Source organism: Encephalitozoon romaleae, chromosome VII, assembly GCF_000280035.1.
Source record: "Encephalitozoon romaleae SJ-2008 chromosome VII, complete sequence".
In the NCBI taxonomy this organism is placed as follows: Eukaryota; Fungi; Microsporidia; family Unikaryonidae; genus Encephalitozoon; species Encephalitozoon romaleae.
The window spans coordinates 112,602-138,028 of NC_024902.1; the positions used below are offsets into that span (position 1 = coordinate 112,602).

Here is a 25,427-nt window from a genome sequence, read left to right on the forward strand (position 1 = left end):
GTTTCCATAACTTCATGGAGAAGAGATGAGGGTCAGGTCCGGCATATATCTTTTTCTTAGAATTGCTGCTTCCAAGGATTTCTTAGCAACCATAAGGCCAATCAACAGTGATAAGGTTTTCAGGACCGTTGGGGAGAGCATCGAGCTTAGCCCCAACAGAGGAGAGGATCTAGCAATCTTCCATGTGGTGACAAAGAAGGAGAAAAGATTCAAGCTGTTTGGAATGAGGCTGGGAAAGCATAGGCATATGCTTCTCATATCTCCAGGAAGTAACCCAGAGCTTTATCTAGGATACAGCAAAGAGAAAGGGCTTGGGATGCAGAAAAAAAGGAAGTATTGGGAGTACAGAGAAGTAGGGAATGGAGGATACATACTCAAGGCAAAGAAAAATAAATGCTTGGGAGTGGCTGGGAACAATACCCTTGGGGTTTTTAAGTGCAGAAACGAAGAGGGCCAGGTGTTTATCTTTGAGAAAAAGAATAGCCATGAAACTTCAGGATCCACAAGTGAGGACTCCCATATTGCCATCACTTCCGAACCTCCACAGGTCCCAGGAACACCTTATGTGCAAGATAAATCTTGGGAGGATTTCCAAACGTCTCAAGAGAGCAGCGATTCCTCGAGTGATAGTAGCATAGTGAGACCTGTGTTTATTAACCTGAACATGAAGGACAAGAAGGCATATGCAGATGACCAAGAAGTTGCTTCTCTCTCTGTCATGACATCCACAACAACGGTCTCTGTAACTATCACCAGGTCTTCTTCGATAAGAGAGGTATCAACTACACACCCGATGTCTGTTGTCCGTAATTCCATAGTTATCACCACTAGGATTCCTTCGAGCGTAGCTTCCATATGGAACAAAATGGCAGCTACTGAGGAACTCCAGACCTCATATGACTCAAGCTCGTCCTCTGAAGTACACAGAATGCCTTTCAACAAAGCTTCTAACGGACACTACGAAAAGATTAAGGATGGAATGAACTTAGACCTTGACTTTGAGTTTTACCCAGAACTAGGACGGCTCCTCAAGAGTGATGGCTACAGAAGGAGTAATCCCCATCTTAAGAAAAGAGAAGCCAGGAAGAAAAATAAAGCAAAGTATCGGGACAAAATGAAAGAGAATCGGATACTTTCCAGCGGTCTTGAATGTTTTGACTCCTGTGTTCTGAATCCCTTACAGCAAACTGGGGTTAAAGCACCTCCCTCTGCCAATATTAGATAGCCACGATATAAATAAATGTAAACCAATGCTAGTCCGTTTAATAAAGAGGCCTCCCAGATCGAGTTATATCAACCACTCCGATGATCTTTCCTATTCTCCTGAATGTGTCGTACATTCTGTGAACCATTTTGTCGGTTCTCATCTTTTCATTAAGCTTCATTAAACCCTTGAGCGAAGGAATCATCACAAAGGTCTGGAGGTCATTATTATCTTCACAGTCAGTAAATGAGAGTGCCCATCCTCTTACTCCTGCATAGTTTATCTCATTTCCAACTGTAAGGCACTTGCCTCCTGATATAAGCTGGAATTTCATACTATTTGGAAGCCTCTTCAAGTAAATGGCGGATGGAGAGATCTTCATCCTTACAGCCTTTAGAGCGGAGTGAACATCAGCTATTTCTATACAGCGTTCCTTCTTGAGCTCTAACCATATCTTCTTCGAAAAGCTCTCATACTTCAGGTCGAAGATCTGGTTCTCCATCATCTCCTTGGAAAACTCCGAGAGTAGGGCAGGTAAGCTTATTCTTTCTGGGTAATTACTATCAAACACAGTCAGAGGTTGGTTCCTATGCAATACATTCAAGACCATCACCCCGTCGTAATCAGAATGTAGGAGGCGCCTATTGGGCCTGGCACAGGATCCATACCTTCCCTGGAATGAATATACAGACATAAAAAACAATAACAGCATTGCTCCATCGATTTGAAAAAATATTTAAGCTGTGATAAAACTCATTGCAAAACAGTTTAAAATTTTGTGTCAGAAGCTCAAGGCAATACCTAAAAAATAGATATCTTCAGAAGCAGGTTTATTTCGCATTGTGCTGCTTGACCATGTTAATGAAAATCTTTCCGGCAGGCGTGGATGTGACATAAGACCCACCTGCAAAAATACGTCTGCATGATCTGCACTTCCATATCCCAACAGCTTCTCTCCTTACCCTCTTCTTTCCACATGCCTCGCAGCTGTACTTAGCTCTCTGTGTTTCAAGAACTGCCTTCATTCTTTTACGGAGTGTCGATCCATATCTTGCTCCAAAAGATCCTGCAATCCCTACCTTCTTGGTTCCTTTTCCCTATAAAGTTAGTCTGCTCCAAGGCTGCAATGGCCGTAGGTCACTTACCATTTCGATGGGTAAAAAAAATTCTCCTTAAACCCAAGCCATAATACCTTGCAAGTAGACAAATAAAACTAAACTAGCTATTGTCAGTGATCGTTTATTTTCTCTCCAAAAAAACCGTCTGCAGTTAACTTCTTAAATCTCTCAATATTCCTGTTAATGCTGTCTATAAGTCTATCTCCAAGCTCTATTTCTATTCCCCTTCCATAATCAGGATTCAAGTGGGAGATAGCCAGTCCTGCAAGAGACAGAAGTGTCCACATTGTTTACAGACTTAAATCGTGTTAAATAACACATGTTTTAAGTTATTTGTCCTTAAAGCTTGATGAAGTTCAAAGAAAAACAACTTAGATTTACTAAGAATCATAACTGTCGGAATCCACAACCATGCTATCATTTTCAGACTCATAGTCATCTTCCTCAGAATCAGAGCTTGCTCCATCATCAATAATCTCACTTCTTGCCTTTACCCCTTTCGAATGGAAGTATTGTTCCAGCATCCCAAACTCGTCCTTCGAGAGCCCGTTGAAGGTGTATGATCCTTCACAGAACAAGGTCATATCAAATGTCTTTGCCTGCATACTGCTGAGGTTAATTCTGCTAAACTCTACAAGCGAGATCTCATTCAATCCTAGCCTGATGGCCTTTGGAAGAAATAGAACACAGTCCTCCAGTGGATATAGCTGCCCCTCATATGCCTTTATCGCACATCTCAAGCATCTCATTCCATCCCTAGACTCAAACATGCTTCTTACAGCCTTAATCACGCATAAGGTCTCCATGACCTCAGTAAAGATCTCGGAGTGCAATCCTGAGTATTCTTTCTTGAGCCTCTCATCATTGGCATTCATCTCGCCCTCAGCATCATCAAATGATGCAACAATGTAATCATATCTTGTCTGGCCCTGCCTGATAGGGGGGTCGACACAGGCCACAACATACCTCTCTTCATCTCGAATATATCCTTTCTCAAGTATGTAAAGCTGTCTAACACTTTTGTAATATACCTTGTGATCATAACTGCTCCCAACTAATCTTAAGTAGTCCCGGAAAAAAATAAGATTAAACTTTCCTCTCGGATAGGCCAACGACAGACCCTCCATCTTGAATATCTCATCATCAACAGAAGAGCTGCACCCCTCTTTGATTTCTTCTATAGCCTTCTTATTCGAGACGAACCTTATCTCCACGTCCTTCAGAGATATAGAGAGCTCATTCCTTATGTCAACAACGCTTTCAATGTCTTCAACAGGAACCTCGAATATGGTCTTTGTGCTTCGGAACTCCAGTGCTTTCTGCCCGTTGATTCCAAGCTCTCCACAAAGTACATCAGCTATTTCAAGCTCTTTCACATATAGGCTGATCTTGAAGTACTCAGAAAACATCCTTTTTAACTCATCAATGTAGTTCTGGTCTACATTATTGATTTCATAAACTGCATTCCCAAATATTCGTATGGCCATCTTCCTTGATCCATGGAACAGCTCTGCATCCTTTACCTCGTTCTTTTCCATGGTGTAAACCTCTCCGCCTTCTGCCTTGATGGCTATCCCATCCCTTGATATCTTTACAGTTGCCTTTTTGTCAGTCTTTGATTTCAGGAAACAGTCGCTAAGTGTAAGAATCTCCATCCAAGGGATAAAAACATCCGTTTCAAGACCTCCATGAATGAAGAGTATGAAATGTCTGAAAAAGACTACAAGAAGATGAGGAAGTCACAGCCAAAGAGAGAAAGGATCCTCAGGGAAGACTTTGGAGACCCGTCAGAAATAGGAGGGTTCAAAGGCCCTTGGAGCAGATTCGTGGGTGCCCGTGAGGATAAGAAGGGACCAAGAGATGTTAAGGAAGAACAATCTTTGAGGCGAATTGTTAACAAACACTGTCTAACAGTAGGAAAGGAAAGGTCCAGAAGTAACTATTTCCTATCTATGGAAGACGCAAGCCTAAGTAGAGTACCATCAAAAAGATTCCTTGTCCCGAAAGGCAATATCATGTTATTTCACGATCATAAAGACATGGTTTCTTCTGTTAGTCTGTTCAGAAGACACAAACTCCTCCTGACCTCTGGACTTGATGGGAAGGCATACTTGTACAACCTAAGGGCTGGTGACCTTGTGACAACATATATGGGGCACAGCAAGGGTGTATCCTCAGCTACATTGTCTGAGTGTGAAAGTAAATTCAGCACAATATCGTTCGATGGATTCTTGAAGGTATGGGACATAGAAACAGGAAGATGCAATGCAAAGATAGACCTAGAATGCCCACTTACCTGCCAATCGTTCAAGGAGCTGGGCAAAGCTGTTTTTATAGGTGGACTAGATGGGAGAATCAGAACTGTGGATACGAGGAACAGAAAAGCCTTGAATGGTGCCAAAGAAGAATCTCACCCATCAAGGCAGACCACTTTTGGGCCTTCCTCCATATGTGACATTCTCCTCGTCGAACAAGACAACTTCCTGGTATTCACAAGGAAAAAGGGCTCCCTACATTACCTTGACCTAAGGAATGATCGGATTGTCAAAACCCACAATGGTTCCTGTTCTTTCATTGGGCTTAATCCTGAAGAAAATACTCTTATGATCACGGCTAGTGATGAAGTTATACTTCTTGATGTCTCCACTCTTGAGGAAGGGGGAGAAAGAATAAAGGCTCTGGGATGCTCCACTAGAGTAAAGGCATCCCCGGATGGCTCCATGCTATGCTTTGGAGACACAAATGGACTTGTCAACTTCATTGCCCGAAGTTCTACAAAGGAAACATCTCTTGGGTCCACGAGCGAAGCACTAACTACAATCGATTGGATAGATGGAAGCTCCTCAAGTCTTGTGTCAGGGGATGTGCTCGGAAACATAAAGGTGTGGGAATGATTTTAAAGGTATTCTTCTAATAAATTACATTTATAGAGTATAAAATGGTAACTAATGGTGTTATGTGTCGGAATCCCCCGAGTCTCGCTTCTTATCAACCTTTAGAATCGCCTTTGCAAGCTTTCTCTTGAGTGAAGAGCCAAGACGCTTCATCTTCTTTTTGATTCTTGGCCTCTTGAATCTAACCTTTTCTATGATGTCTTCAAGAGACTCATCGTCATTACCTTTTGCATGAGACTTCTTTTTCTTTTCTTCTTTTTCCTTGTCCTCTTTTTCCTTGTCCTCTTTTTCCTCGTCTTCCTTTTTATCTTCTTTCTCTACATTTTGATGGCATCCAGGCTCGGAGTAATCAGTAGTTTCCGAAGATATCTTCTCTTCATCTTGATTCATTTTTGGGCCTCCTCCTTCATCTTTTCCCTTAGTATCATCCTCAGGGTGGCTGCTTTTATCTTCACCTTCAGCCCTAACCTTCTTACTCTTCTCAAGATATCCACACCGATCCTTAAAGACCTTGATTTCAAAGCGGAATTCGGGAAGCTCTTTTCCAGGAGGCATACATTCCGTAAACCTCACCTCGTCTCCTGCATCCACCATGCACAGCCCGCTGTCATGTCCTATTATAATGCTTTTACACTTTGTTGGTGTTACAAAATGGAACTCAAATCTAGATGGAGACCCTCTTCTTGTTCTTCCATGACCTTTATCAAATACCATCTTTCTATATCTTTTGTCAACAGTCAGATATCCTTCTCTAGTATAAAGCCTGAATCCATAGGGTACATCTCTGTCCCAATCATATCGGAAAATATAATCTTCCTTCCTTCTCTTGTCAACAGGCTCTAGCTTTAAGCTTCTTAGATTGAGATACTTTCCACTCAGCACAGACTTAATCGCAATCCCCATTCTGGACGCCATTAACCCCAGGTGAAGTAGAATATAGATGTTCATGCCGCTTTTCTATAATACAAGCAGTGTGCTTTAATTTCAGATCATCACACACACAGAAAATGATTGGTCTAAGAAGGTTGGAAATTGCAACTTGTTTTAGATCCAGCTCAAAGATACAAGGCAAGATGCTCATTTATTGAACTACAGAGTTGATCACACCCATGATCGTAGGGTCTTCCACTCTCTCACATCCTTTCTTGCTTAGCACAAAAGATGATATCTTTTGGGGGTCGGACTGCACAACCTCCATAAGCCCAAGAATGGTGAGCTTAACTAAGTCTTCTTTCTCTTTCTTTTCTAGATATTCACACACCCTTTGGCTCTTCTGTCCAATGGCTCCGCAAAAGAACTCAGAAAAGTTTCCATCAGGTTCAATGACATACGCAACAGGTCTAGGCTCAAGCCCAAACAATACCGTTCGTACCCCAAATGGCCTTTGATGATAAACAACAGTGTATCTCTGCTTATATTCGCTTAGCTTTCTTGCCAATTGGTCAATGGCTATGTCTTCTCCAGTAGAAATCTTGTATGAAAGACACATCATCCTTGCTACATTCATCACGAGGTATGCATCCGGCTTGAACCCCGAGTAGCTCATCCAGATGCATTGTGCCTCATTAAGAAGGAACACTTTCTCCTCTTCTAGAAATAGCTTGTTTCCAGATTTCCTCTCGATGCTCACAGATATTTTCTCGGAATCCACTCCAAACACAACAAGAGACCCATGCTCACTAGCCTGCTGCGCATACTCAACCTGTATTAATCTTCCATCAGGTGAAAATACCGCCAGCTGCTCCTCAAATCCCATTAAGGGCTATTACAATTGCTTTATTTTGCATAGTTCCTCCTCAAGTCCTAGGTGGCGTTTAAGACCCATCAAAGTAGAAAGAGCTCCTCTATTCTTTTTGATTGATCATAGTGACCCAGATGTCCAAACCTCACAGAAGATCCATCATAGCACACATCAAAAGACTCCTCCTCACATAAAACACCATCAAGGATGATCTGGGCATCCCTGTCAACCTCCACACGGACTCTAGTCCCAATTCCACACACAATCGGTTTAAACCTGCAGTTGTTCGGTGCAACTACATTGACAACCATCCCTTCGTTTAAAAGCAAAGGCCCATTCAAAGATGCATTATATGCACTGCTCCCAGTCTTTGTTGCAACAATAACAGCATCTCCTCTCAATACAAGTGAGATATCATCTATGAATATCTTGAATGTTCCAAGTCCTATGGAGGACGGCCTTATCACGGCATCATTCAGAAAGTAATGCTTCTTTGACAGGCAAAGTCTCTTTACTTCAACAAGCTCAATCCTCTTCCCATTTCTTAGTCGGCCGATGAGCTCATCTATAGCGGTGTGAGGGATGGGGCAAAGAAAGCCTACTCTTCCTCTGTTTACTGCATATACAGCAGGCGGGTTCCGATAGGACGCAATGGTCCTGAGTACAGTCCCATCGCCTCCCAGGACGATTATGCCATCATACTCAATGCCTTGGTCAAGGGTGTGGCAATCCAGGGAATGTCTGATCTTTTCTACAAGTTCTGCGTCATTGCCATTTTTGGTGACAATCAAAAACCTTCCCATTCTATTATTTCTGGGATCTCCGAAACAAGTTGAATTGAGAAACCCCGATGGAAGATGTTCTTCTGAAAGGAATAAAGCAAAAGAGGAAGAAGACGCCAAAGGAGGAGGTGGGGTATGATGTGGTTGGAGAAAGATATCCTCTTCTATGCACCTTCGAGAGCCTGGAAACAAAAGTTCCGTTTGAATCTCCACTCTTGGTGCAGAGGATCGTTATACCGTATTTCCTTAAGAAGACAAATGTTGTTGTTCAAGCCTTCACAGGGAGTGGGAAAACTCTATCTTACTGCCTACCGCTGGTCGAAATGGCACGTAAGGAGAGTCTTTTTGGAATGATACTTGTTCCTGGAAAGGCACTTGTAAGACAAGTCTACAGGGTTGTGAATGAGATCAAACATGAGGGCTTAGAGGTTGTGGCAGGTTACAGAGATGGGGAAGAGGACTTCCTTATTGAGGAGGATGAAAAAGGAGGCCTAGCGGAAAGAGGTGTTGATTGTAGATCAAAAGAGAAGATTGAAAGAGCCTTTCAAAGTGATGCAAAGATTCTGATAGGAACGCCTCTGTCTGCTCTTGGGCTTATGCCGATGTCTGGAACAAGGAGTATTACACATCTTGTCATAGACGAGGCCGATCTTCTAATAAACCCGGGGACTGTCGAGGTTTTTGGATCGATTCTTCGTGAGATTGAGGTGGAGAATGCACATATCGGATGCTTTAGTGCAACTATGAATGAATATGTGGGGGAAGTTATAGAGACAGTGAAAGACATTACAAAGGTATATGTTATGTCAAAAAGGCTCATAGATCATGAGTTTGTGTTTGGAACAAGCAAGAAGATCAAGCATTTGTCGTTGCTACAGATCATTGCAGATGGGATTGAGTCACCTACCTTGATATTTGTCAAGGATGAGAAAACAGGAGAGTTTTTGAAGGGACTATTGGACCGAAGTGGTGTTTATAAAGAAGGAGGTGAAGTAAGTGGAGAGGTGCTTGACGCCTTTAGGTTGAAGAAGATCTGGTATTTGTTTGGGACAGATTCTCTGAGTAGAGGCGTTGATTTCTATAACATCAGGAGCATTATAAACTATGATCTTCCGGATACAAAAACGCAATTTGTCCATAGAGTTGGAAGAATCAATAGAAACTGCCAAGGACAGAAGGTTTATACGATCTATACAAGTGAAGACTTTGGAAGGATTTCGATTGTTGCAGAATTTCTAGAGGAGAATGGACATGAGGTACCAAAGCACATTACCCGGATCATAGAAAAAAGCAAGAAGAAGATGAGCAAGAAGTCCTAGATTTCCTTTCATTCTTCTGAGGATGTATCGAAGGAATCCATCCTATCCACCATATCTGCTATTCTACTATTTAAAGGCTCTATAAGCCTGTCGACCTTTCCTACTAGATCCATTCGTCTATATATTGCATTCGAGCCCTTAGGCATTCTAGCCACGGCTTCGATTTGAAACAACTGTGATGCACTCCTGAAATCTGATGGATCCATGCATGGAAGCATTTCCAACCCCTTCTCCGTATATGTCAGACATCGGCCTTCGAAGCATATGACTGCCCCTAAATCCCTGTCACATATATCCCAGTAGAATTCGTCCTTGCCGATATTCACAGTACCATTTCCTGATAGATATGAGTTTCCTATTGTTATTGCATATCTCCCCCCCCTCTCTTCAATTGTTGTGTTGGCCAAGGGAACATCTTTGACACTCAACCTTAGGTCTGGCTTGAGAGACAGCCTGATCTCAATGGGATCCTTCATGTGCCCACATGCATCAGACAATAAAATAAGAAACAGAATCCTCATACTCTCTTTATTTATTATTTCCGGAATTCCCAATGTTTATAAATCATTATCTCCCGTCACAATTAACAGTTAGGTATCTACCACAGCTTCTTACAGAACGGAAATTTAAACCAAGGGAAGGAGGGAAAGCTAAACTTGGGCCTTTTCCACCCGAAGTCCCATAGCTTACTGAGAACCTCCTTTGAATCATCTTTCCCCGTAAGATCAGGGAGGTTTTTCTTTGCATACTTCTCAAAGTCATTCTTCTCCTCCAGTTTCTTCTTGATCTTCTCTGCCTTGGCCCTGTCTTTCTTTTTCAAATCATCAAGCTTCTTCTTGAGCTTAAGCTGCTTGACCTTCTCTGCCTCGGTTCTGGGTTGCCCACCCAGGTCAACCGAGTCCATGCAGTCTTCGATTTCCATGTCCTCAAAAAGAAAAAGATGGCTCCTACTCCTCCCATTGCATCTTTCTAGTATGAGTCTGCCTTTTCCTTCAGTGCTAAGACAGTATCCTTCTTGCGATATGGTGAATCCATCTCCACTCCTAGTTATTTCCCAGAAATCTGTGTTGTCTGCACATTTTGAAAGATCTCTCCTGTTCCTGCACAGCCAGGACCCTCCAACTCTGACCTTAAAGACAGGCCCGTTCCTATTTATTTGTGATCTTGTGTTGTATCCATTAGCTGGATTGAGTATATCAATAACCCTAAACGGATTTGTCCCAAAATCTTTTACAAACTCAGAAGCAAGAAGATTCTTGTCTTCCATAGCCACGATTCTGATGGGCTTGTTGGTAAACGAGTCAAGATACAAGGGATATGAAAGCGCCACTCCAGCCAAGAGTGCCATAATCATGGATTTTGTTGTATCTTGCTACTATTTAAGAGCGATATGACACATGATCGAGGAAATGTTTTACAAGATCACACAGGCCTAGTATCAAGATAAACATATTTAATTCAAAACCTTATTAGAAAATAATAGGCTCTCCTCCAAAGAAGCCTCTATTTCCATAATGATGAGGGCTATGCCGACGCTCAAGGTGGGTTCTCCTCACCCTATGATTATGGTAGCGGTTTTTTTTCGGTAGGCGCTTAACAACTACCTTTCTTTTAGGTACTACTTCCTCGTACAGCGGACGATCCATTTCTTCAATTACATGGCTGTGTATGTCTTCTTCATGAGAAGAGCACTCATCTTCACTTTCAAATTTTCTGGTGGGAAGAATGATATTTTTGTTTACATTTCCTCTTGTTTTTATCTTGACAGATGGTAAATATTCAGACTCAGGGTGAAATATATTTACATTGGTAGTCGTATTCTTTGGACTTCCATTCCCCAACAGAGACTCAATACTCCCACATCCACCAACATCTGCAAGTTTAAAATTGAATACTTGATCATCAGTGTTGACACAAGTCTTCATCTCAATGGTTTCATCAGGCCCTTTGGTAATGCATTTGTTTCCAGTAGAAATCGTGTAGCCGAACTCCTTCCTGTCTATGTCCCAGGGCCTTTCTTCCTTACATTTTATCACTGAATTCCCGTCCTTACAGATGTTATTCTCTCCAAATATTACAACATATTTGTCCCCAGACCTCACCAGCCTTGCCCTTGTAATAAACTTGTATTTGCTTGGGTTTACGTACTTGCTATGGGACACCAGAACTCCATTGTTCTCCTCCATCCCAAGGACTTGTGCAGGATAAGATGAAAAAAAGACCTTTATGTCTCTTTCGATAAACTCTTCCAGCTCTCTATCCCTCGCATTCACAAAGGTTGACATGAACATCAAGATCAAACTCGGTTCCATATCCTTGTAACTGCCTTTTCTTTTGTATTAAATCTCTGAAACGATGACGATTCTGTATCACTCAGATGACTAGAAACCTTGTTCCAGGCACAAGACTGCCTATCATCAAGCAAATTGGAGAGAGGGCCTCTGTAAGGGATATCCTGGAAATACAGGCTGTCTGATACCATTGCCAAGCTTGACTGGTCGGTGACATCTTCAGACGGCCTAAAACTTTTATGTGGGCCATTTTTGTCCCAGGATGCCAGTGAAGGAGAAAGATGAAGTCCTTTTGGAAGATATCAAGCAGGATCTTCAAAGTATAAGGACAGCAGTTATAGAATCCGGGGATATCTCCAAGCTTGATGAATATAACCTTGAAGGCCTCTTTGGGATATATAAGAATCCAGAGCAGCAGGTAGTGTTTATGAGGACCATATATAAGCAGATAACACGAGAGATTCTGAAGTTCCTCTCTTCCAAATGTATTTCTGAGGCAATGGTCAGCATATGTATTCTTTACGAGATGTTTAAAAGTCAACGGGGATACATTGATGTGGAGATGAGTCTGGAGGATGTGGAGTGTATCAATCAATATGTTTATAGCTTAGGGAAGAAAGAAAACACCGACATTATTTGGGAAGGAGTACGTGCATGGGGATGTCTGAAAAGAAAGAAAGCCATTCGAATATGCATGATGCCGTTTCCAGATGATGAACAGAGTTTAATGGTTATTGAAAAAGAGTTGGAGGTTATATCGAAGACTCTTGACAACTGGGATGAGCCTAGAAACGAGAGCTGTATAGATTAAACTCCTTTGGATATTCTATCTGATAATCTCCAAATACTCCATCTTCTGATGGTATGTCAACAACATCCAGATCCACCATGGATTCTTCTGGATAGACGATACACAACTCGGGTTCGTCTTGATTTTTAAGTGCCCTTGATTGCTGTGTGTTTGTTATCTCGGATAGTTTTCTTCTTGGTTGCTTCCTAGCCATCTCAAGGGATGAAGACGGATTTAGGTTAACAGATAGAGGGGTTGGGGATGAAATGCATAGAGGAATATACATTCGATAGAGATAAGTGCCCGGGGAAAATGTTGGAAGATATATTGAGGGAGGACTACTCTTTTGACTTTGAAGGAGAACAGAAGTCGCTTTTCACACTAAGAAAAAAGTTTCTGTGGTACGAAGGATGTAAGGTTATTGAGGTTGGAGAGGTTCCGGGGCATATACATGGAAATAGGCTATTCATGGTAGAAGACAGACTCAGAGTTTATGAGCTCCCCAGTGTGGCTTCACGTTTCCGTAATGCATCTGTGGCGAAGAAAGAAAAAACTGTCTGCATTGAAAGGGATGGAAGAAAGTGCTTCCTTCCTGATGGAGCGGAGGACGGGTTTCTGGATGGGGATTTTTCAAAGGACAGGGTATGGATATGGAGTTTGGCGGAGGAGGAAGGGAGGGAGTACTTAAGTAGGAAAGTCTATTTATTAAGGAAGGAAGAGTTAGTTGGGCCCGAGAAGAAATTATATAAAAGGAATGGAGAGGTGATTCTGCAAATCCAAGACATCTTTGTAAGGAAGTGTGTGGAGATCTCTAATCCAATGAGGGTGTGGAGTAAGGCAATGGGGGATGGAATGGTTGTGATAGTTGTGACTTCTGGGATTGTGTACATGGAATATGGAGGATATGTCAGTTCAAAACCTTGCTGTAAAGGCATCTATGGAATGGATGGGTGTAGACTACTTGGGCTGTCTTCTTGGACAGATATATCTGATCTATACCTGACACTTCGGCTATTTACAGACATCCAGGTGGATCTAAGAGCATTGGAGAGAATCGAGGAGTATCTCTTCAAATTGTTTGTGTTTACCTCCAAAGGAGAATGGATGGTCAAATGGCTACTTAAATCTGGAATGGATAAAGAGAAAGAGATGATTCTTTGTAGGCTGTACAGAAAGGTGGATGACAAGGGAAAAAGAAAGCTAAATCCATGGATGGAGAGAATAATAAGCCTAGATGCTTTGAAGCTTGTGATAATATACTTTCCTGAGGAGATGGAAAGGTATATCAGGATGTGTATAGAGGAAAAGAGAGAATATGAGATAGAGGAGATTATTGAGCACTATCGAGGAAGTGAGATGATTGAGAGAATATGCCAGATATTACTGAGGAACAATTGCCTCTATCTTTTTAGCTTATGCATGCCTGAGTATGTCGGAAAGTTTGGAGATGTTGCTTTGGTTGAGAAGTACAACATGGAAAGCCAGAAGAATAAATGGAAGGTTCAAAAGATGGAAGAGAATTTGATTTGAAGAAAAGTTTGCCCTGAGACTGACTAGAGAGGGATTTATTAGATGAACAATGGGAAGTATGAAATGGAGTCGGATGAGTTTTTTATTAATGCTGTCCTGGAGGAACGGGAGATCAACGACTTTTCCTGGGAGTTTAGTGAAATAACAAGCAATTCTGATATAAGAGGAAGCACAAGGATTGAAAGAGAGGATTCTGATAGTGATGTGGAGTTTATAGACAGAGTGGAAGTGGAATCACCTTTGTGTGAGAGGAATGCGGAGGATGATACATCTTCTGGGAGTGGGTTGAAGAAGAACCTGGGAAGATTAGAGCTGAATGGAATGAGCGAAGAGTCTGTTTTAAGAAAAGCAGATGCTTGCTTAAGAAGTGGGCTTGGAAGCAAAAACCTAAGCGAGAGGGCAAAAGCTGAGGAAGGTGTTGGCGATTATGAGTATTATTCATCTCTTGGAGAAGGTGTTTCTGACATCAGTGTTGTTTCTGATGGAGAGATAGAAGATTCTACTGACATTGAAATACTATCGTTAGCAGAGAAGAAGGAGGAAGTAGTGGAGAAGTTTTCTGATTCATGCAGCCTTAACAACGATTGTATCAGAACAACATTCCTTAGATCATCTATGGAAGATAAAGAGGATGTGGATAATTCGTTTCCGGTGCATGTCTTGGAAGAGTCTTCCTTGTCGTCCCATGAAGATGCTGAGCCAAGATCGATTGAAGAGTTTTATCTTCGGGAGGTTTTCAAGATGAAGGAGTTTAGGATGAACCAGAGGGAAGTGATACAAGCATGTCTGTCTGGAAAGGATGTTTTTGTGTTGATGCCCACTGGAGGAGGGAAGAGTATCTGCTACCAGCTACCTGCTCTTGTGTATGAGGGAATCACTATTGTTGTAAGCCCTCTTCTTTCTCTTGTGCAAGACCAGATCCGGAATCTCTTGCAGAAAGATATTCTTGCACTTCCCATCAACTCGAATCTTAGCAGGAATGAAAGAAGCCTTGTGTTTGAGGCCCTGAGGAGTGATGAGCTTATATGCAAGATATTCTATGTGACGCCTGAACTTATTGCAAAGAGTGGGCACTTCCATGATGTAGTGTCTGAATTGGTGAGAAGGGGAAGGTTGAAAAGATTTGTAATAGATGAAGCGCATTGTGTTAGCCAATGGGGGCACGACTTCAGACCAGACTATAAAGAGCTTGGAAGTATAAGAATAAGATACCCTTCTGTTCCGATCATAGCATTGACTGCTACTGCGACAAAGAAGGTGGAGCTGGACATTCTGGAGAATCTTGGAATCCGGGGATGTGAAACCTTTAAGATGAGTTTCAACAGAAGTAACCTGAGATATGAGGTGAGGGCCAAGACAAGCACTGTTGAGCTAGATATTGTGAGTTTTGTTCAAACACATTTTCCTGACTGCTGCGGAATAATCTATTGCACGTCAAAGAAAGAATGTGAAATGATCAGTGACAAGTTGAAGAAGTACATGAAAACAGCGTTTTACCATGCAGGCCTTAGTAAGAACGAAAGAAATAGTGTTCAAGAGAAATGGAACAAAGGGGAGTTCAAAGTGATTGTTGCTACAATAGCATTTGGGATGGGGATTGACAAGAAGGATGTGAGGTTTGTTATTCATTACTGTATACCAAAGTCGTTGGAAGGGTATTATCAGGAGACTGGAAGGGCTGGAAGAGATGGTTTGGAGAGTGTGTGTGTGCTGTTTTACACGTATGGAGACAAGAAGAAGATCAGCTTTATGATTGAAAAGGGAGATGGAGGGTATGAGCAGAAACAAAGGCAAAGGGAGGATCTGGAGGCGGTCATTCAATTCTGTGAGAATAAGACTGATTGCAGAAGGATGCAAGTACTGGGGCATTTTGGAGAGAAGTTCGATCCTCAAATGTGTAGGAAAACATGTGACAACTGTAGAAGAGAGGCGATGGTTAAGAAGGATTATACCAAGGAGGCCCGGGACTTGATTCTTCTAGTTTACACAAGCAATCGAATTACATTATGCCAAGCTGTAGATGTGTACAAAGGGTTGTCGAACAAGAAGAGTAGAGAGTACTCTGAAAGCGAATATTACGGAAAAGGGAAAAGCTTGAAGAAGACGACCATAGAAAGGATTCTTCGAAGCCTCATAAGCCAGGGATGCATCCAGGAAAGAATAGAATTTATGGAAAGAAGGTTTTCATGGTCTTATCTTGTGGCCAAGAAGACGCGAGTTGAAAAACTTGAGCTAGACGAGGAGAAAGAAGAAACTAGCAAAGCGTCTCTAGATGGGAAAAGAAAGGATATGGCGAGAGGAGGAGGGAATAGAAGGACCATGAAAAAGATTAAAAGATGATGTTTCTTACTTCTAATGTTATGAACTATATAGTGATGATGTAATTAAGTAGAAAAGGATGACAAATTTTGATGTGATCAAGGACATGGATGAACGGATTGTGAAGAGACAGATTGGAATACTGGAGAACATGGAGAGAATAAGCAACTGGATGGTTGAGATTGGTAAACCTACAAGCAAGAAGGACAAGATGGTTAAAAGATACACTAGAAGTATTTTAAAGAGGAAGTATAAAAGGTATAGGAGGCTCGGTGTCTTGAATATTGAAGAAAAGCTTGAAGGAAAGATAAAAAGACTCAAAGACTTCGGCCACTATGAATCAAGGGCACTCAAAGAGGTAGAGATTGTGTTTAAGGATTCAAGGCTGTATGGGGCAGGGCTGGAGTTAGATAAGATCTTTAAGAAGTACACCGATGTTCATCTATGTGATGATTATAAGAAATTCTTGAAGAGCATCTGTAAACTTAATGTGGACAAGTCTAGATTCAGATATCTAGAGTATCTAAATGAGTTGAAGGAATACTTGAGCGGAGTGATCAAGATCAAGTATTTTGGAATGTTCAGGAAGTTTATGGCCTCTACACCAAGGATTATTGAGCGGGCAGAAGCATGTAGTTTTAGTGAGGTAAACGGTGTAGAAGGGGTATTTCCAAAGGTGTATTGTGTTAAGTGTTCAAGAGAGATTTCCAGAAGCGTATTTGGATACCACTTGAAGGGAAAGAGGCATTGTAAGAAAGAAAGGGAAGAGGTTCTGTTCTGTGGCATGCCTGTTTTGAAAGCCGAAGGATTAATTAAGAAAGCCCTTGAGATTCTGGACAGAGAAAGAAGATATAGTATTTCCAGGCTCTCCAGAAAGAAGAAGCGTTTAAGGAGCGATGTTCCGAAGTGGCTATACAAACGAGAGGAGCTGGACATATCATTTGAGTGTGACATCTGCGGATACTCTGGATATGGAAGAGATGGGTTTGATCGGCATTTTGGGGAAGATTCTCACAGAAAAAGTGTAGCCAGATATGGAATCAAGTATTCTCCAGCACTCAAGGGAATCACAAGAGTTGGGATTCTTATGAAGATGAAGGATAGAGTGGAGGAGTCTGAGAGCTATACAGAAGAATTTGAGGATGGAGATGGAAATGTGTTTGATAGAAGAACATATGAAGACCTTAAAAGGAATAATCTTATCTAGGATTCAGCTTTAAGGCAAGCCCTTGATGATAAGACTTGGAGAGCGGGCTACCTTTGGGAAGATTTATCAGATAAGATATAAAGACAGAATGTTATTAAAGAGACTCTGCGGAGTGATTTTAATACAAACGTATGGGATGAAGATTGAGGGAAGTATTACATGCACAAGCGAGGGAGATTTATTGGAGATATTAAAAAGCCTGGCTCTGAAAGGGAAGGACATAGCAATATTAAGTCCCTCTACACTTATAGTGAATAGAGAAATATACAAGATGTTCAGATTATTGAATGCTGTAGGGATATCATTATTTTTGTTTATTCTTCAAGATGATCCTGTCTGGTATATGGACGAGGTCATGCAACCCTAAGAATAATGTGGCTTAGCTGTTGAAGTCTATTCTTCTGACAGAGTTGTATCTCTTTGACTCTGGGCTTCCCATAATTCCTATACGGCTGTTGGGAGACAAGATCATGACCTTCTTCTTAGGTGTTTCCACCTTCTTTGGAGTTGTTGTGATTCTCTTGATTCTGAGGGATCTGCTCCTCTTCAATGGCTTATCTACTTCCTTTCTGACCAGTATGTCCACTGAATTCACCTTTTTAAGGCCTTTTTTTGCACTCCATATCCTGGGCTTCTCCATAGAACAGGACCCTAGTTACTATTTATTTGTTTTTTGGAGGGAATATCTTTATGGGTACTGTTCTCCGTACAATACAGATACCCGGGAGATATGGCCGGAGAATATGATTGGCCTGGATACTTCACCCATGGAACAGAGGATTGAAATAAGCCTGGCACCGATGATGGGTGTCACAACACCTCATTACCGAAGATTCATTAGACTGACGTCAGAGACAACTGTTCTATTTACAGAGATGATTGTATCCAATACGGTGATTCATATTCCAAGAGACAAGCTAAAGGAAAAACTTGGGGAATATGACGACAAGACGGTTGTACAGATAGGGGGAAGTGATCCAGTGCAGATAATAGAGGCGGTTCGGATTATTCAAAGCCTTGGGTATAAGATGTTCAACCTTAACTGCGGGTGCCCTAGCTCTAGAGTGAAAAAGGGAAGTTTTGGGGCAGTTCTCATGCTTAACAAGGAGCTTGTTGCAGAGATAATCAACCGGGTGTACAAAGAGACTGGAGAGGTTCTAAGCCTTAAGATTAGAACAGGTGTTGACGATGAAGACGGGATAGGCTTTCTGAGTGGATTTGTAGGTTACATCAGGAAGAATACACCGAACAGGACATTTTATATCCATGCACGCAAATGCTGGCTGGAAGGGCTCTCTCCTGGGCAGAACAGAAAACTGCCGCCTCTGGATTATGATAGTGTGTATGAGATTAAGAAGCTCTATCCTGAGCTTAAGATTATTCTTAATGGATCCATTAGTGAAAATAACTTAGATAGGGTAAGTGGTCTGGATGGGGCGATGATAGGGAGAGAAGCAATCCGAAATGCCTTCGTCTTCTGGGATATTGACCAGCAGTTACATGGGGGACAGGGAGTAGAAATGTGGAATGGTAGTAAAGAGACATGCCCCCTGGATAGCAGCATGAGAAGAATTGAATGTAATGAAGATCATAAGAGCAAAAGGGTCCAAAAGATCCACTCTGTTGTCAAGCAATACTTTGAAGGGTTCTCTCCTTCTATTCAACTGAAGCCTGCTCATATTTTGCCAGTAATGAATCTCGTGAGAGGGAAGAAAGGCTGCAAAGCATACAGAAGGAAACTCAATTCTGCACTCATTCACCAGATAAGGCCCTCCGAAGTATATCCACTGATAATGGAACATTTTGGATGATATAAGTAGAAGAAAAATGGCCCATTGGTAATGGAGTCGATCACTAAGGAGACAAGATTCAACGAGCTTCCACAGCAGATAAAGCAGAAGCTTATCAACATATACAGGAGTTCTCATCAACAATACTTGTCCATGGAAATGCTAAAACCGACTAAGTTTAATCTTTTGTATTCACAGACACAAGACTTGCAGACAAGGAACCTACAGAAAAATTTTAAGCTTCTTGTGGAAAGTGCGGAGAAGCTAAAGAGAATGTGGAATCTCAACAAGGATGAAGCCGACTTTCGGTACTTACATGAAAACCTGAAGAAAGCATTAGAGGAGCTCAAAGAGGAGGTAATGCTATACAAAAAGAATGAGGAAAATAGGGAGTTTCTTGACGAGATTACGATGACATATGCAATGCTCAGGAACAAGCTTGAAAGCCTTACGAAAGAAAAAAGAATGTAGGAGGGTATGATCTGCTATTGAATAAACTTATCTAACATCCTATCTTAAGCCTCTTGTAGAGTTTCTGTGGACTTTAGCGAGAGGTCGTAATTACACGGAGGATTTTTCTCCAAACTCTAAGGTTTATTTACCTGGAAAGAGGGTAGGTATAAAATTTTGTTCTGGCTGACCCCGGCAAGATGAGAGAAATAATTTCATTGCACATAGGACAGGCAGGAGTACAGATAGGAAATGCATGCTGGGAGTTGTACTGTAAAGAACATGGAATTCTACCTGATGGACGGCTTGATCAGAACAGGATGGACGATGAAAGTGCAGAATCGTTTTTCTCTCAAACAAGTGTTGGGACGTATGTTCCACGCACTCTGATGGTTGACTTGGAACCTGGAGTGCTTGAGAGCATCAAGACTGGGAAGTACCGAGAGCTATACCACCCTGGACAGCTTATTTCTGGAAAGGAGGATGCAGCAAATAACTATGCCCGAGGGCATTACACTGTTGGGAAGGAGATAATTGAACCTGTAATGGAGCAGATAAGAAGAATGGCAGATAACTGTGATGGGCTACAAGGGTTTCTGATATACCACAGTTTTGGAGGAGGGACGGGTTCTGGATTTGCATCATTGATGATGGATAGGCTTGCAGCAGAATTTGGAAAGAAGAGTAAGCTTGAGTTTAGTGTTTATCCGGCACCAAAGATAGCAACTGCAGTTGTTGAGCCTTACAACAGTATTCTGACGACTCACACGACATTGGATTACTCTGACTGTTCGTTTCTTGTTGATAACGAGGCGATTTATGATATGTGTAGGAATCTAGGGATTCAAAGGCCCTATTATACGGATATCAATAGGATAATAGCACAGGTTGTTTCGTCCATAACAGCATCTCTTAGATTTCCTGGGTCCTTGAATGTGGACTTGACTGAGTTCCAAACAAACCTTGTTCCCTATCCTCGGATCCACTTTCCTCTTGTTGCGTATTCTCCGATGCTATCTAAGGAAAAGGCAGCACATGAGAAACTGAGTGTGCAAGAGATCACAAATGCCTGCTTTGAGCCACAAAGCCAAATGGTGCGATGTGACACTCGTAAGGGAAAGTATATGGCATGCTGCCTTCTGTTCAGGGGAGACGTGAACCCAAAGGAGGCCAACAATGCTACAGCTAATGTCAAGGCAAAGAGAACCAACCAGTTTGTTGAATGGTGTCCTACGGGGTTCAAGGTTGGAATCAACAGTAGAAAGCCCACTGTCCTTGATGGAGAGGCGATGGCAGAAGTGTCCAGGGCAGTGTGTGCACTTTCGAACACAACAGCGATTTCGGAGGCATGGAAGAGGCTCAATAACAAGTTCGACCTTATGTTTTCCAAGCGGGCATTTGTGCATTGGTATGTTGGTGAGGGTATGGAAGAGGGAGAGTTCAGCGAGGCTAGGGAGGATCTTGCCATGCTTGAGGATGATTACGAAAGAATTTCCTCGAATGCTGAGCCTATTGATGAGTATTAAATTTATTTGATCCAGAGAATATTGTTTTTCCTAACCTTTATAGAAGCCTGAAGGTAGTGTCACTTTTGTCATTAAGGTTGATCCCCTGAAATGGAAGAGGAAAGGACTGTGGAGAAAGTTAAAGAAATGCTTCAAAGATACTCTTCGAGAGGAGGTACATTCTCCGAGGGAAGCTTCCTATCGGACATCGATGCGCCATCAGACATATCCTTTACATCTTGGGAGGAAGAGCTGACTGGAAGAATCATAAAGTCACTAAAATATTGTAAGGAGATGACAGAGATGGCCAGGAGAAGGAAAGGTTGCATTTCAAGGAAAGAAGTCATAGAATGTATGTCGATCCTTGATAGTATAAAAAGAAATATAGAGGAGCCAAGAGAGGTAAGGAAAGGATGGATAATCTTGGCAGTATCTGTAGGAATAGGGCTGATTGGAATAGCATATGTCTCTGCCAAACACTGTCTTTAGTATTTTTATATATAAAATAAAGTTGATGGAGACCCAATAGAAACCCTGCAAAGATTTATTTTCACACTTTTTCTTCATCTCTAAGATTTTTTCTGGATATCCACAGTATTGCCTTTCTGATTGACGACTTGACAATGGCAAACAGTTTCTCAACTCCAGACAGAAACTGCTTCATGATCCCCGTTTTTTCCTTTATAGGAAAAGGTATCTCAGTGATATATTCTTTGAATTCATTTATGCAATAGCTTTTAGGATTTTCTTCACGTTCCTGTGAGGATACGCTTTGCTTGGGTTCGGGATCCCGGGCAGAAGATGTCTTTTGTCCATCTATCACGCCACTTTTTGCAGGGCCCACATCTGCTTCCTTTTTTTCCTCTATCTTTTCTTCCTCCTGGTTTCTCATGTTTACTGACAAAGGCATGGGTCTGAAATGTGATTACCACAAAACATTTGGTAGAAAACTGCAGCCCAGGGGGAAGGCCCATAGCCGAATTAAAACTTGAACAGGGGCTGCGATAAGTCCTTGGGAAAACGGGGACCCATGGAATCCTGGAAGTCGAAGTCATTAGAACACATCAATATACAATTCCGAAGCATAATGGAAGGAATGGGGATAGATGAGGAGAAGCAGCATAAGCTGGCGGCAAAGCTGAATCTATCGAAGAAGATCAGGACCATCACATCAATGCAGACTCTAGAAGAAAGGAAGAAGAAGATCAAAGAGTATGTGATAAAGCTGAAAGATAGAAACAGCGTGCTTAACCTCTTAAGCTTGTCAGTTTCTCTCGAGACAGGGCCTCGAGTCTTATATGAGATTTTCAGTGGAGAAGGAGGGCACGATGTACTTGTAAGGTGTATGAGAAGGATGGACGAGGAGTTTGGAGATGTAATCTGTGACACTTTATACATTGTTCTGTCGAAGTACGGAAATCATTTCCCGCCATTTCTAAGGCTTCTGCTCGATGGATTTCTTGGTGGAAAAGTACATGAAACAAGATCCTTCTTCAAGATACTTGAGTTTTTGGTGAATGAGAACAAAGCAGAGGAATTGTTCTTCAGCATGGATTTCAACAAATGTGTCTGCAACAGTTATCTGTCGAAGATCATTGAATATATCAAGAGGATTTCAAGGATCGAGGAAGAGTTGAACTTTTTGGTGCCACTTATTAGATCTCCAAAGGCTGTGCATGTTAAGTACATCTTGTTTGTGTCTGATTTTTCCTCGTTGGAGGAGAGGGTTATCAATAAGGATGTTTTCAACAGTATACTGAAAGAGATCAAACCTGACATCCGGCGGGATTGGAAGAGAGGAAGAATTGATGAGGTGGTGAGACTGGCTGAGATGGAGGGGGTTCTTGACGTTGCATGCTGTATTTTCGAGGCATTTGCATTTGGAGACAGTAAGGTGTTTGGAGATCTAAGAGAGAATGTAGAAAAGATGAAGATCTCGGAAGAGGGGAGTGAAGTTACTGGGGAGGTGGTAGTAGAGGCTGCAAAGAAGAAGGATGTGGTTAAAAAGGCCGAAGTGAATAAAGTCAAAGGGCCAAAGAAGATAATCAAGAAAGTTGCAAAGAGTACAGCACCATCGAAGAGATATATTCAGGTGAAATGGACGAAGATGGGAAAGGGCAACAGTGTGTGGAATAGGATAAGAATAGAGGAGATGGAGAGTGCTTTTAAAGCTGAGGAGTTTGATGGATTTGAGATGAAAGGAGAAAAGCCAAAGGCGTTGAGCACGGGTATAGAGAAGAGAAGGCCTAGTGTTTTTTCCGAAAAGAAGAACTATGCGATCAACATTGCATTAGGAAGAGTGAAGGAAAGTAATTGCGAGCTGAAGTCGGCAATATTGAACATGCAGGAAGACCTTAACGAAAACCTTGTTAAACAGCTTCTTTTCTACTTTCCAACGGATGAAGAGATTGAGCAACTACAAGGTACAGACCATGTATTTGGAAGAGCAGAAGAGTTTTTCAAGGAGAGTATTGAAGAGGCCGAAGTGATGAAAAGATGCCTCTATTATCTCTACTTTATGATATCGTTTAGGAATCAGAATGTCTGTAAGAACCTTGGGATTCTAGAGAGATATTATACGATGCTTCTAGAGAGCAAGGAATTGAGAAGGTTCTTGGGGATTACTTTGGTAGCAGGGAATTATCTGAATAAGGGGAGTTTTTTGGGGAGTGCAGAAGGGTTCACGATGGAGTCCATCCCAAAGATATTGGAGGTAAAGAATAATGGAAATAGTTTGCTAGGACTCCTAAAAAAAAAGATTGATTGTAAGTTATTGCTTGAAGATCTAAGTGTGGTGTATGATGCCAGTGGAATAAACTTTGAAGCACTGTGCATTGAGATTGAAGAGCTCAAGAAGAACTATATCAGTGCAAGTGGGTCTCCCTTTCCTAAAATACAGGAAAGGATTGAGAGGATCCAAGAAAAGTATGAGGACATCTGCTCATTGTACGACAAGGTCAGCAAACTCCATCGAGACTGTAGGGAGTATTTTGGGGAAAAGGTTGATGATGAGTTCAATAGTTGGATAATACTTCTTTTAGACAGGCTATCTCACGAGATACAAAAGAAATAGTATTTTTGCAAGACCTTAAGCCCTTGAAAATGGGAACTATGAAAGAGCAATGGGATGCTTTCGATACCGGGAAGCTTACAAAAGAAACAACAAAGGACCTGTTGAGGCTATGTGGATTTACACCTCGGGAGAGAGATATGGCGGTTCCCAGAACATTTGAGGAGTTTAGTCAGCTTGCATCTACCATTCCACCTCCTATCCCTAAGGAAGAAATGAGAAGGATGGTTCAGATGTTTATTCATGGAATGCACATATCGAGAAAAAATCTCGGAAAGTATATGACGATGGGAGACAAATTAAATGAAGAGGAGATGTCGGAGCTTTTCCGGAGCTGTCCATTTGATAGAAACGGAGAAATCACCATTAATGAGCTTCTTGATTTCCTGTATGACCCATAATAATAAATGTTTGATTTTCCGTAATCTTTGATATGACCTACCAGAGATATTTACTTTAATGCTGGCCCTTTGATGCTTAGCATCGATGACATAATAGGAGAGAAAGATCTTCCCCGGTTGTTCAGGACGGTTGTAAAGAAAAGGGAGGCAACAACTCCAGACAAGCAGTGTGTCATAAGGAGGATAAGGGAGTTTGGGCCTTTGACAATGGAGAGCCTCGAAGGACTTTATGATGAGGACATTCTAACGGAGTTAGAGAGAAGTAGGAGATGGTCGATACTAAGAAGAGTTAAGAAAGATAGGCATTGAGAGGTCTTGACTGATCTGATTCACCCTGCTGTTTCATGTATCCTTATAAACAAAAATGCCAAACATCCCCAATGGTAGTCCGTACAAGTCAAGGCCACTCAAGTAGGAAAGTTTTTGATATAAGAGATGGAACTTCATTAGGAAATCTTCTCAGAGACTATGCTAGGGCATTTAAGCTATATCATATTGACATGGAGAATGTAAGAGAGTCAATAGTTCCTGTTCTTACATATGCAGGGCTTTTGACAATTCAAATCTTTGGGTTTTTATGTATAGTTTCGTGGGCTGAGGATATGGGCGGGATAAGCTCTACCCTAGGGTTGTCCTTTGGAGCCTTCTGTGCGATGATCATGTTCTTTTTTGGAGCAGGATACATCTACAGGGGAACTCTTGGGAAAGGGACCGATACATCTTACATTTCATATGTGTATGTGGTTGCACTTTCTGTCGTACACTATCCATATCTTATGTTTGTAGGGCTGTTGACAAAAGGTATATGGATGTTTCTCTGCATGATGGCCATCACCTCTATCTCCCAGTTTCTTATCAGAACATCAATGCTAAGAAACCACAGCTTTGAAAACCACAGAGATGGATTTATGTTTGATATCATCACGTTTATTCTTCAATGTGGTTTTTGCTTTGGTAGCCTCTCTCTCTTTAGTTTATTGTCCCCTGCTAACTAAAAGCTTTTAATATCTGTGATA

General features: G+C 41.7%; 26 protein-coding genes across 26 annotated transcripts; 16 read left to right on the forward strand and 10 right to left on the reverse strand.

Annotated features, from left to right (window-relative positions):
- Window positions 1–25: 25 nt before the first annotated feature.
- Window positions 26–1,225, forward strand: EROM_070940 (hypothetical protein; the record flags this gene model as incomplete). Its single annotated transcript, XM_009266567.1, has 1 exon — window positions 26–1,225. The coding sequence occupies one exon, from the start codon at window positions 26–28 to the stop codon at window positions 1,223–1,225; it is 1,200 nt and encodes a 399-aa protein (XP_009264842.1).
- A 37-nt stretch (window positions 1,226–1,262) lies between these two features.
- On the reverse strand, window positions 1,263–1,916 carry EROM_070950 (hypothetical protein; the record flags this gene model as incomplete). Its single annotated transcript, XM_009266568.1, has 1 exon — window positions 1,263–1,916. One exon carries the CDS (start codon window positions 1,914–1,916, stop codon window positions 1,263–1,265), a length of 654 nt encoding a protein of 217 aa, XP_009264843.1.
- Window positions 1,917–2,034: 118 nt separating this feature from the next.
- Window positions 2,035–2,352, reverse strand: EROM_070960 (60S ribosomal protein L37A; the record flags this gene model as incomplete). Its single annotated transcript, XM_009266569.1, has 2 exons — window positions 2,035–2,301; window positions 2,350–2,352. The coding sequence occupies 2 exons, from the start codon at window positions 2,350–2,352 to the stop codon at window positions 2,035–2,037; spliced, it is 270 nt and encodes an 89-aa protein (XP_009264844.1).
- Window positions 2,353–2,702: 350 nt separating this feature from the next.
- EROM_070970 (nucleosome-binding factor SPN subunit POB3) lies at window positions 2,703–3,977 on the reverse strand (the record flags this gene model as incomplete). The annotated part of the gene is made up of 1 exon (XM_009266570.1): window positions 2,703–3,977. The coding sequence occupies one exon, from the start codon at window positions 3,975–3,977 to the stop codon at window positions 2,703–2,705; it is 1,275 nt and encodes a 424-aa protein (XP_009264845.1).
- A 33-nt stretch (window positions 3,978–4,010) lies between these two features.
- On the forward strand, window positions 4,011–5,216 carry EROM_070980 (WD40 domain-containing protein; the record flags this gene model as incomplete). The annotated part of the gene is made up of 1 exon (XM_009266571.1): window positions 4,011–5,216. One exon carries the CDS (start codon window positions 4,011–4,013, stop codon window positions 5,214–5,216), a length of 1,206 nt encoding a protein of 401 aa, XP_009264846.1.
- Window positions 5,217–5,276: 60 nt separating this feature from the next.
- EROM_070990 (hypothetical protein) lies at window positions 5,277–6,164 on the reverse strand (the record flags this gene model as incomplete). Its single annotated transcript, XM_009266572.1, has 1 exon — window positions 5,277–6,164. One exon carries the CDS (start codon window positions 6,162–6,164, stop codon window positions 5,277–5,279), a length of 888 nt encoding a protein of 295 aa, XP_009264847.1.
- Window positions 6,165–6,297: 133 nt separating this feature from the next.
- On the reverse strand, window positions 6,298–6,972 carry EROM_071000 (26S proteasome subunit alpha-4; the record flags this gene model as incomplete). Its single annotated transcript, XM_009266573.1, has 1 exon — window positions 6,298–6,972. The coding sequence occupies one exon, from the start codon at window positions 6,970–6,972 to the stop codon at window positions 6,298–6,300; it is 675 nt and encodes a 224-aa protein (XP_009264848.1).
- A 68-nt stretch (window positions 6,973–7,040) lies between these two features.
- EROM_071010 (nadF-like NAD kinase) lies at window positions 7,041–7,760 on the reverse strand (the record flags this gene model as incomplete). Its single annotated transcript, XM_009266574.1, has 1 exon — window positions 7,041–7,760. The coding sequence occupies one exon, from the start codon at window positions 7,758–7,760 to the stop codon at window positions 7,041–7,043; it is 720 nt and encodes a 239-aa protein (XP_009264849.1).
- Window positions 7,761–7,807: 47 nt separating this feature from the next.
- On the forward strand, window positions 7,808–9,058 carry EROM_071020 (DEAD box ATP-dependent RNA helicase; the record flags this gene model as incomplete). The annotated part of the gene is made up of 1 exon (XM_009266575.1): window positions 7,808–9,058. The coding sequence occupies one exon, from the start codon at window positions 7,808–7,810 to the stop codon at window positions 9,056–9,058; it is 1,251 nt and encodes a 416-aa protein (XP_009264850.1).
- An 8-nt stretch (window positions 9,059–9,066) lies between these two features.
- Window positions 9,067–9,579, reverse strand: EROM_071030 (hypothetical protein; the record flags this gene model as incomplete). Its single annotated transcript, XM_009266576.1, has 1 exon — window positions 9,067–9,579. The coding sequence occupies one exon, from the start codon at window positions 9,577–9,579 to the stop codon at window positions 9,067–9,069; it is 513 nt and encodes a 170-aa protein (XP_009264851.1).
- A 77-nt stretch (window positions 9,580–9,656) lies between these two features.
- On the reverse strand, window positions 9,657–10,412 carry EROM_071040 (hypothetical protein; the record flags this gene model as incomplete). Its single annotated transcript, XM_009266577.1, has 1 exon — window positions 9,657–10,412. The coding sequence occupies one exon, from the start codon at window positions 10,410–10,412 to the stop codon at window positions 9,657–9,659; it is 756 nt and encodes a 251-aa protein (XP_009264852.1).
- Window positions 10,413–10,527: 115 nt separating this feature from the next.
- EROM_071050 (hypothetical protein) lies at window positions 10,528–11,370 on the reverse strand (the record flags this gene model as incomplete). The annotated part of the gene is made up of 1 exon (XM_009266578.1): window positions 10,528–11,370. The coding sequence occupies one exon, from the start codon at window positions 11,368–11,370 to the stop codon at window positions 10,528–10,530; it is 843 nt and encodes a 280-aa protein (XP_009264853.1).
- Window positions 11,371–11,611: 241 nt separating this feature from the next.
- On the forward strand, window positions 11,612–12,160 carry EROM_071060 (hypothetical protein; the record flags this gene model as incomplete). The annotated part of the gene is made up of 1 exon (XM_009266579.1): window positions 11,612–12,160. One exon carries the CDS (start codon window positions 11,612–11,614, stop codon window positions 12,158–12,160), a length of 549 nt encoding a protein of 182 aa, XP_009264854.1.
- Window positions 12,161–12,400: 240 nt separating this feature from the next.
- EROM_071070 (hypothetical protein) lies at window positions 12,401–13,669 on the forward strand (the record flags this gene model as incomplete). The annotated part of the gene is made up of 1 exon (XM_009266580.1): window positions 12,401–13,669. The coding sequence occupies one exon, from the start codon at window positions 12,401–12,403 to the stop codon at window positions 13,667–13,669; it is 1,269 nt and encodes a 422-aa protein (XP_009264855.1).
- Window positions 13,670–13,711: 42 nt separating this feature from the next.
- On the forward strand, window positions 13,712–16,009 carry EROM_071080 (ATP-dependent DNA helicase; the record flags this gene model as incomplete). The annotated part of the gene is made up of 1 exon (XM_009266581.1): window positions 13,712–16,009. One exon carries the CDS (start codon window positions 13,712–13,714, stop codon window positions 16,007–16,009), a length of 2,298 nt encoding a protein of 765 aa, XP_009264856.1.
- Window positions 16,010–16,067: 58 nt separating this feature from the next.
- On the forward strand, window positions 16,068–17,195 carry EROM_071090 (splicing factor 3a subunit 3; the record flags this gene model as incomplete). The annotated part of the gene is made up of 1 exon (XM_009266582.1): window positions 16,068–17,195. One exon carries the CDS (start codon window positions 16,068–16,070, stop codon window positions 17,193–17,195), a length of 1,128 nt encoding a protein of 375 aa, XP_009264857.1.
- Window positions 17,196–17,220: 25 nt separating this feature from the next.
- EROM_071100 (hypothetical protein) lies at window positions 17,221–17,562 on the forward strand (the record flags this gene model as incomplete). The annotated part of the gene is made up of 1 exon (XM_009266583.1): window positions 17,221–17,562. The coding sequence occupies one exon, from the start codon at window positions 17,221–17,223 to the stop codon at window positions 17,560–17,562; it is 342 nt and encodes a 113-aa protein (XP_009264858.1).
- Window positions 17,563–17,665: 103 nt separating this feature from the next.
- On the forward strand, window positions 17,666–19,006 carry EROM_071110 (tRNA-dihydrouridine synthase; the record flags this gene model as incomplete). The annotated part of the gene is made up of 1 exon (XM_009266584.1): window positions 17,666–19,006. The coding sequence occupies one exon, from the start codon at window positions 17,666–17,668 to the stop codon at window positions 19,004–19,006; it is 1,341 nt and encodes a 446-aa protein (XP_009264859.1).
- A 30-nt stretch (window positions 19,007–19,036) lies between these two features.
- On the forward strand, window positions 19,037–19,456 carry EROM_071120 (hypothetical protein; the record flags this gene model as incomplete). Its single annotated transcript, XM_009266585.1, has 1 exon — window positions 19,037–19,456. One exon carries the CDS (start codon window positions 19,037–19,039, stop codon window positions 19,454–19,456), a length of 420 nt encoding a protein of 139 aa, XP_009264860.1.
- Window positions 19,457–19,635: 179 nt separating this feature from the next.
- On the forward strand, window positions 19,636–20,961 carry EROM_071130 (alpha-tubulin; the record flags this gene model as incomplete). The annotated part of the gene is made up of 1 exon (XM_009266586.1): window positions 19,636–20,961. One exon carries the CDS (start codon window positions 19,636–19,638, stop codon window positions 20,959–20,961), a length of 1,326 nt encoding a protein of 441 aa, XP_009264861.1.
- Window positions 20,962–21,051: 90 nt separating this feature from the next.
- Window positions 21,052–21,429, forward strand: EROM_071140 (hypothetical protein; the record flags this gene model as incomplete). Its single annotated transcript, XM_009266587.1, has 1 exon — window positions 21,052–21,429. One exon carries the CDS (start codon window positions 21,052–21,054, stop codon window positions 21,427–21,429), a length of 378 nt encoding a protein of 125 aa, XP_009264862.1.
- Window positions 21,430–21,490: 61 nt separating this feature from the next.
- Window positions 21,491–21,832, reverse strand: EROM_071150 (hypothetical protein; the record flags this gene model as incomplete). The annotated part of the gene is made up of 1 exon (XM_009266588.1): window positions 21,491–21,832. One exon carries the CDS (start codon window positions 21,830–21,832, stop codon window positions 21,491–21,493), a length of 342 nt encoding a protein of 113 aa, XP_009264863.1.
- Window positions 21,833–21,970: 138 nt separating this feature from the next.
- EROM_071160 (formin-like protein) lies at window positions 21,971–24,013 on the forward strand (the record flags this gene model as incomplete). Its single annotated transcript, XM_009266589.1, has 1 exon — window positions 21,971–24,013. The coding sequence occupies one exon, from the start codon at window positions 21,971–21,973 to the stop codon at window positions 24,011–24,013; it is 2,043 nt and encodes a 680-aa protein (XP_009264864.1).
- A 29-nt stretch (window positions 24,014–24,042) lies between these two features.
- EROM_071170 (Frq1 calcium-binding caltractin-like protein) lies at window positions 24,043–24,411 on the forward strand (the record flags this gene model as incomplete). The annotated part of the gene is made up of 1 exon (XM_009266590.1): window positions 24,043–24,411. The coding sequence occupies one exon, from the start codon at window positions 24,043–24,045 to the stop codon at window positions 24,409–24,411; it is 369 nt and encodes a 122-aa protein (XP_009264865.1).
- Window positions 24,412–24,483: 72 nt separating this feature from the next.
- Window positions 24,484–24,720, forward strand: EROM_071180 (hypothetical protein; the record flags this gene model as incomplete). Its single annotated transcript, XM_009266591.1, has 1 exon — window positions 24,484–24,720. One exon carries the CDS (start codon window positions 24,484–24,486, stop codon window positions 24,718–24,720), a length of 237 nt encoding a protein of 78 aa, XP_009264866.1.
- Window positions 24,721–24,755: 35 nt separating this feature from the next.
- Window positions 24,756–25,406, forward strand: EROM_071190 (hypothetical protein; the record flags this gene model as incomplete). Its single annotated transcript, XM_009266592.1, has 1 exon — window positions 24,756–25,406. One exon carries the CDS (start codon window positions 24,756–24,758, stop codon window positions 25,404–25,406), a length of 651 nt encoding a protein of 216 aa, XP_009264867.1.
- Window positions 25,407–25,427: the final 21 nt, after the last annotated feature.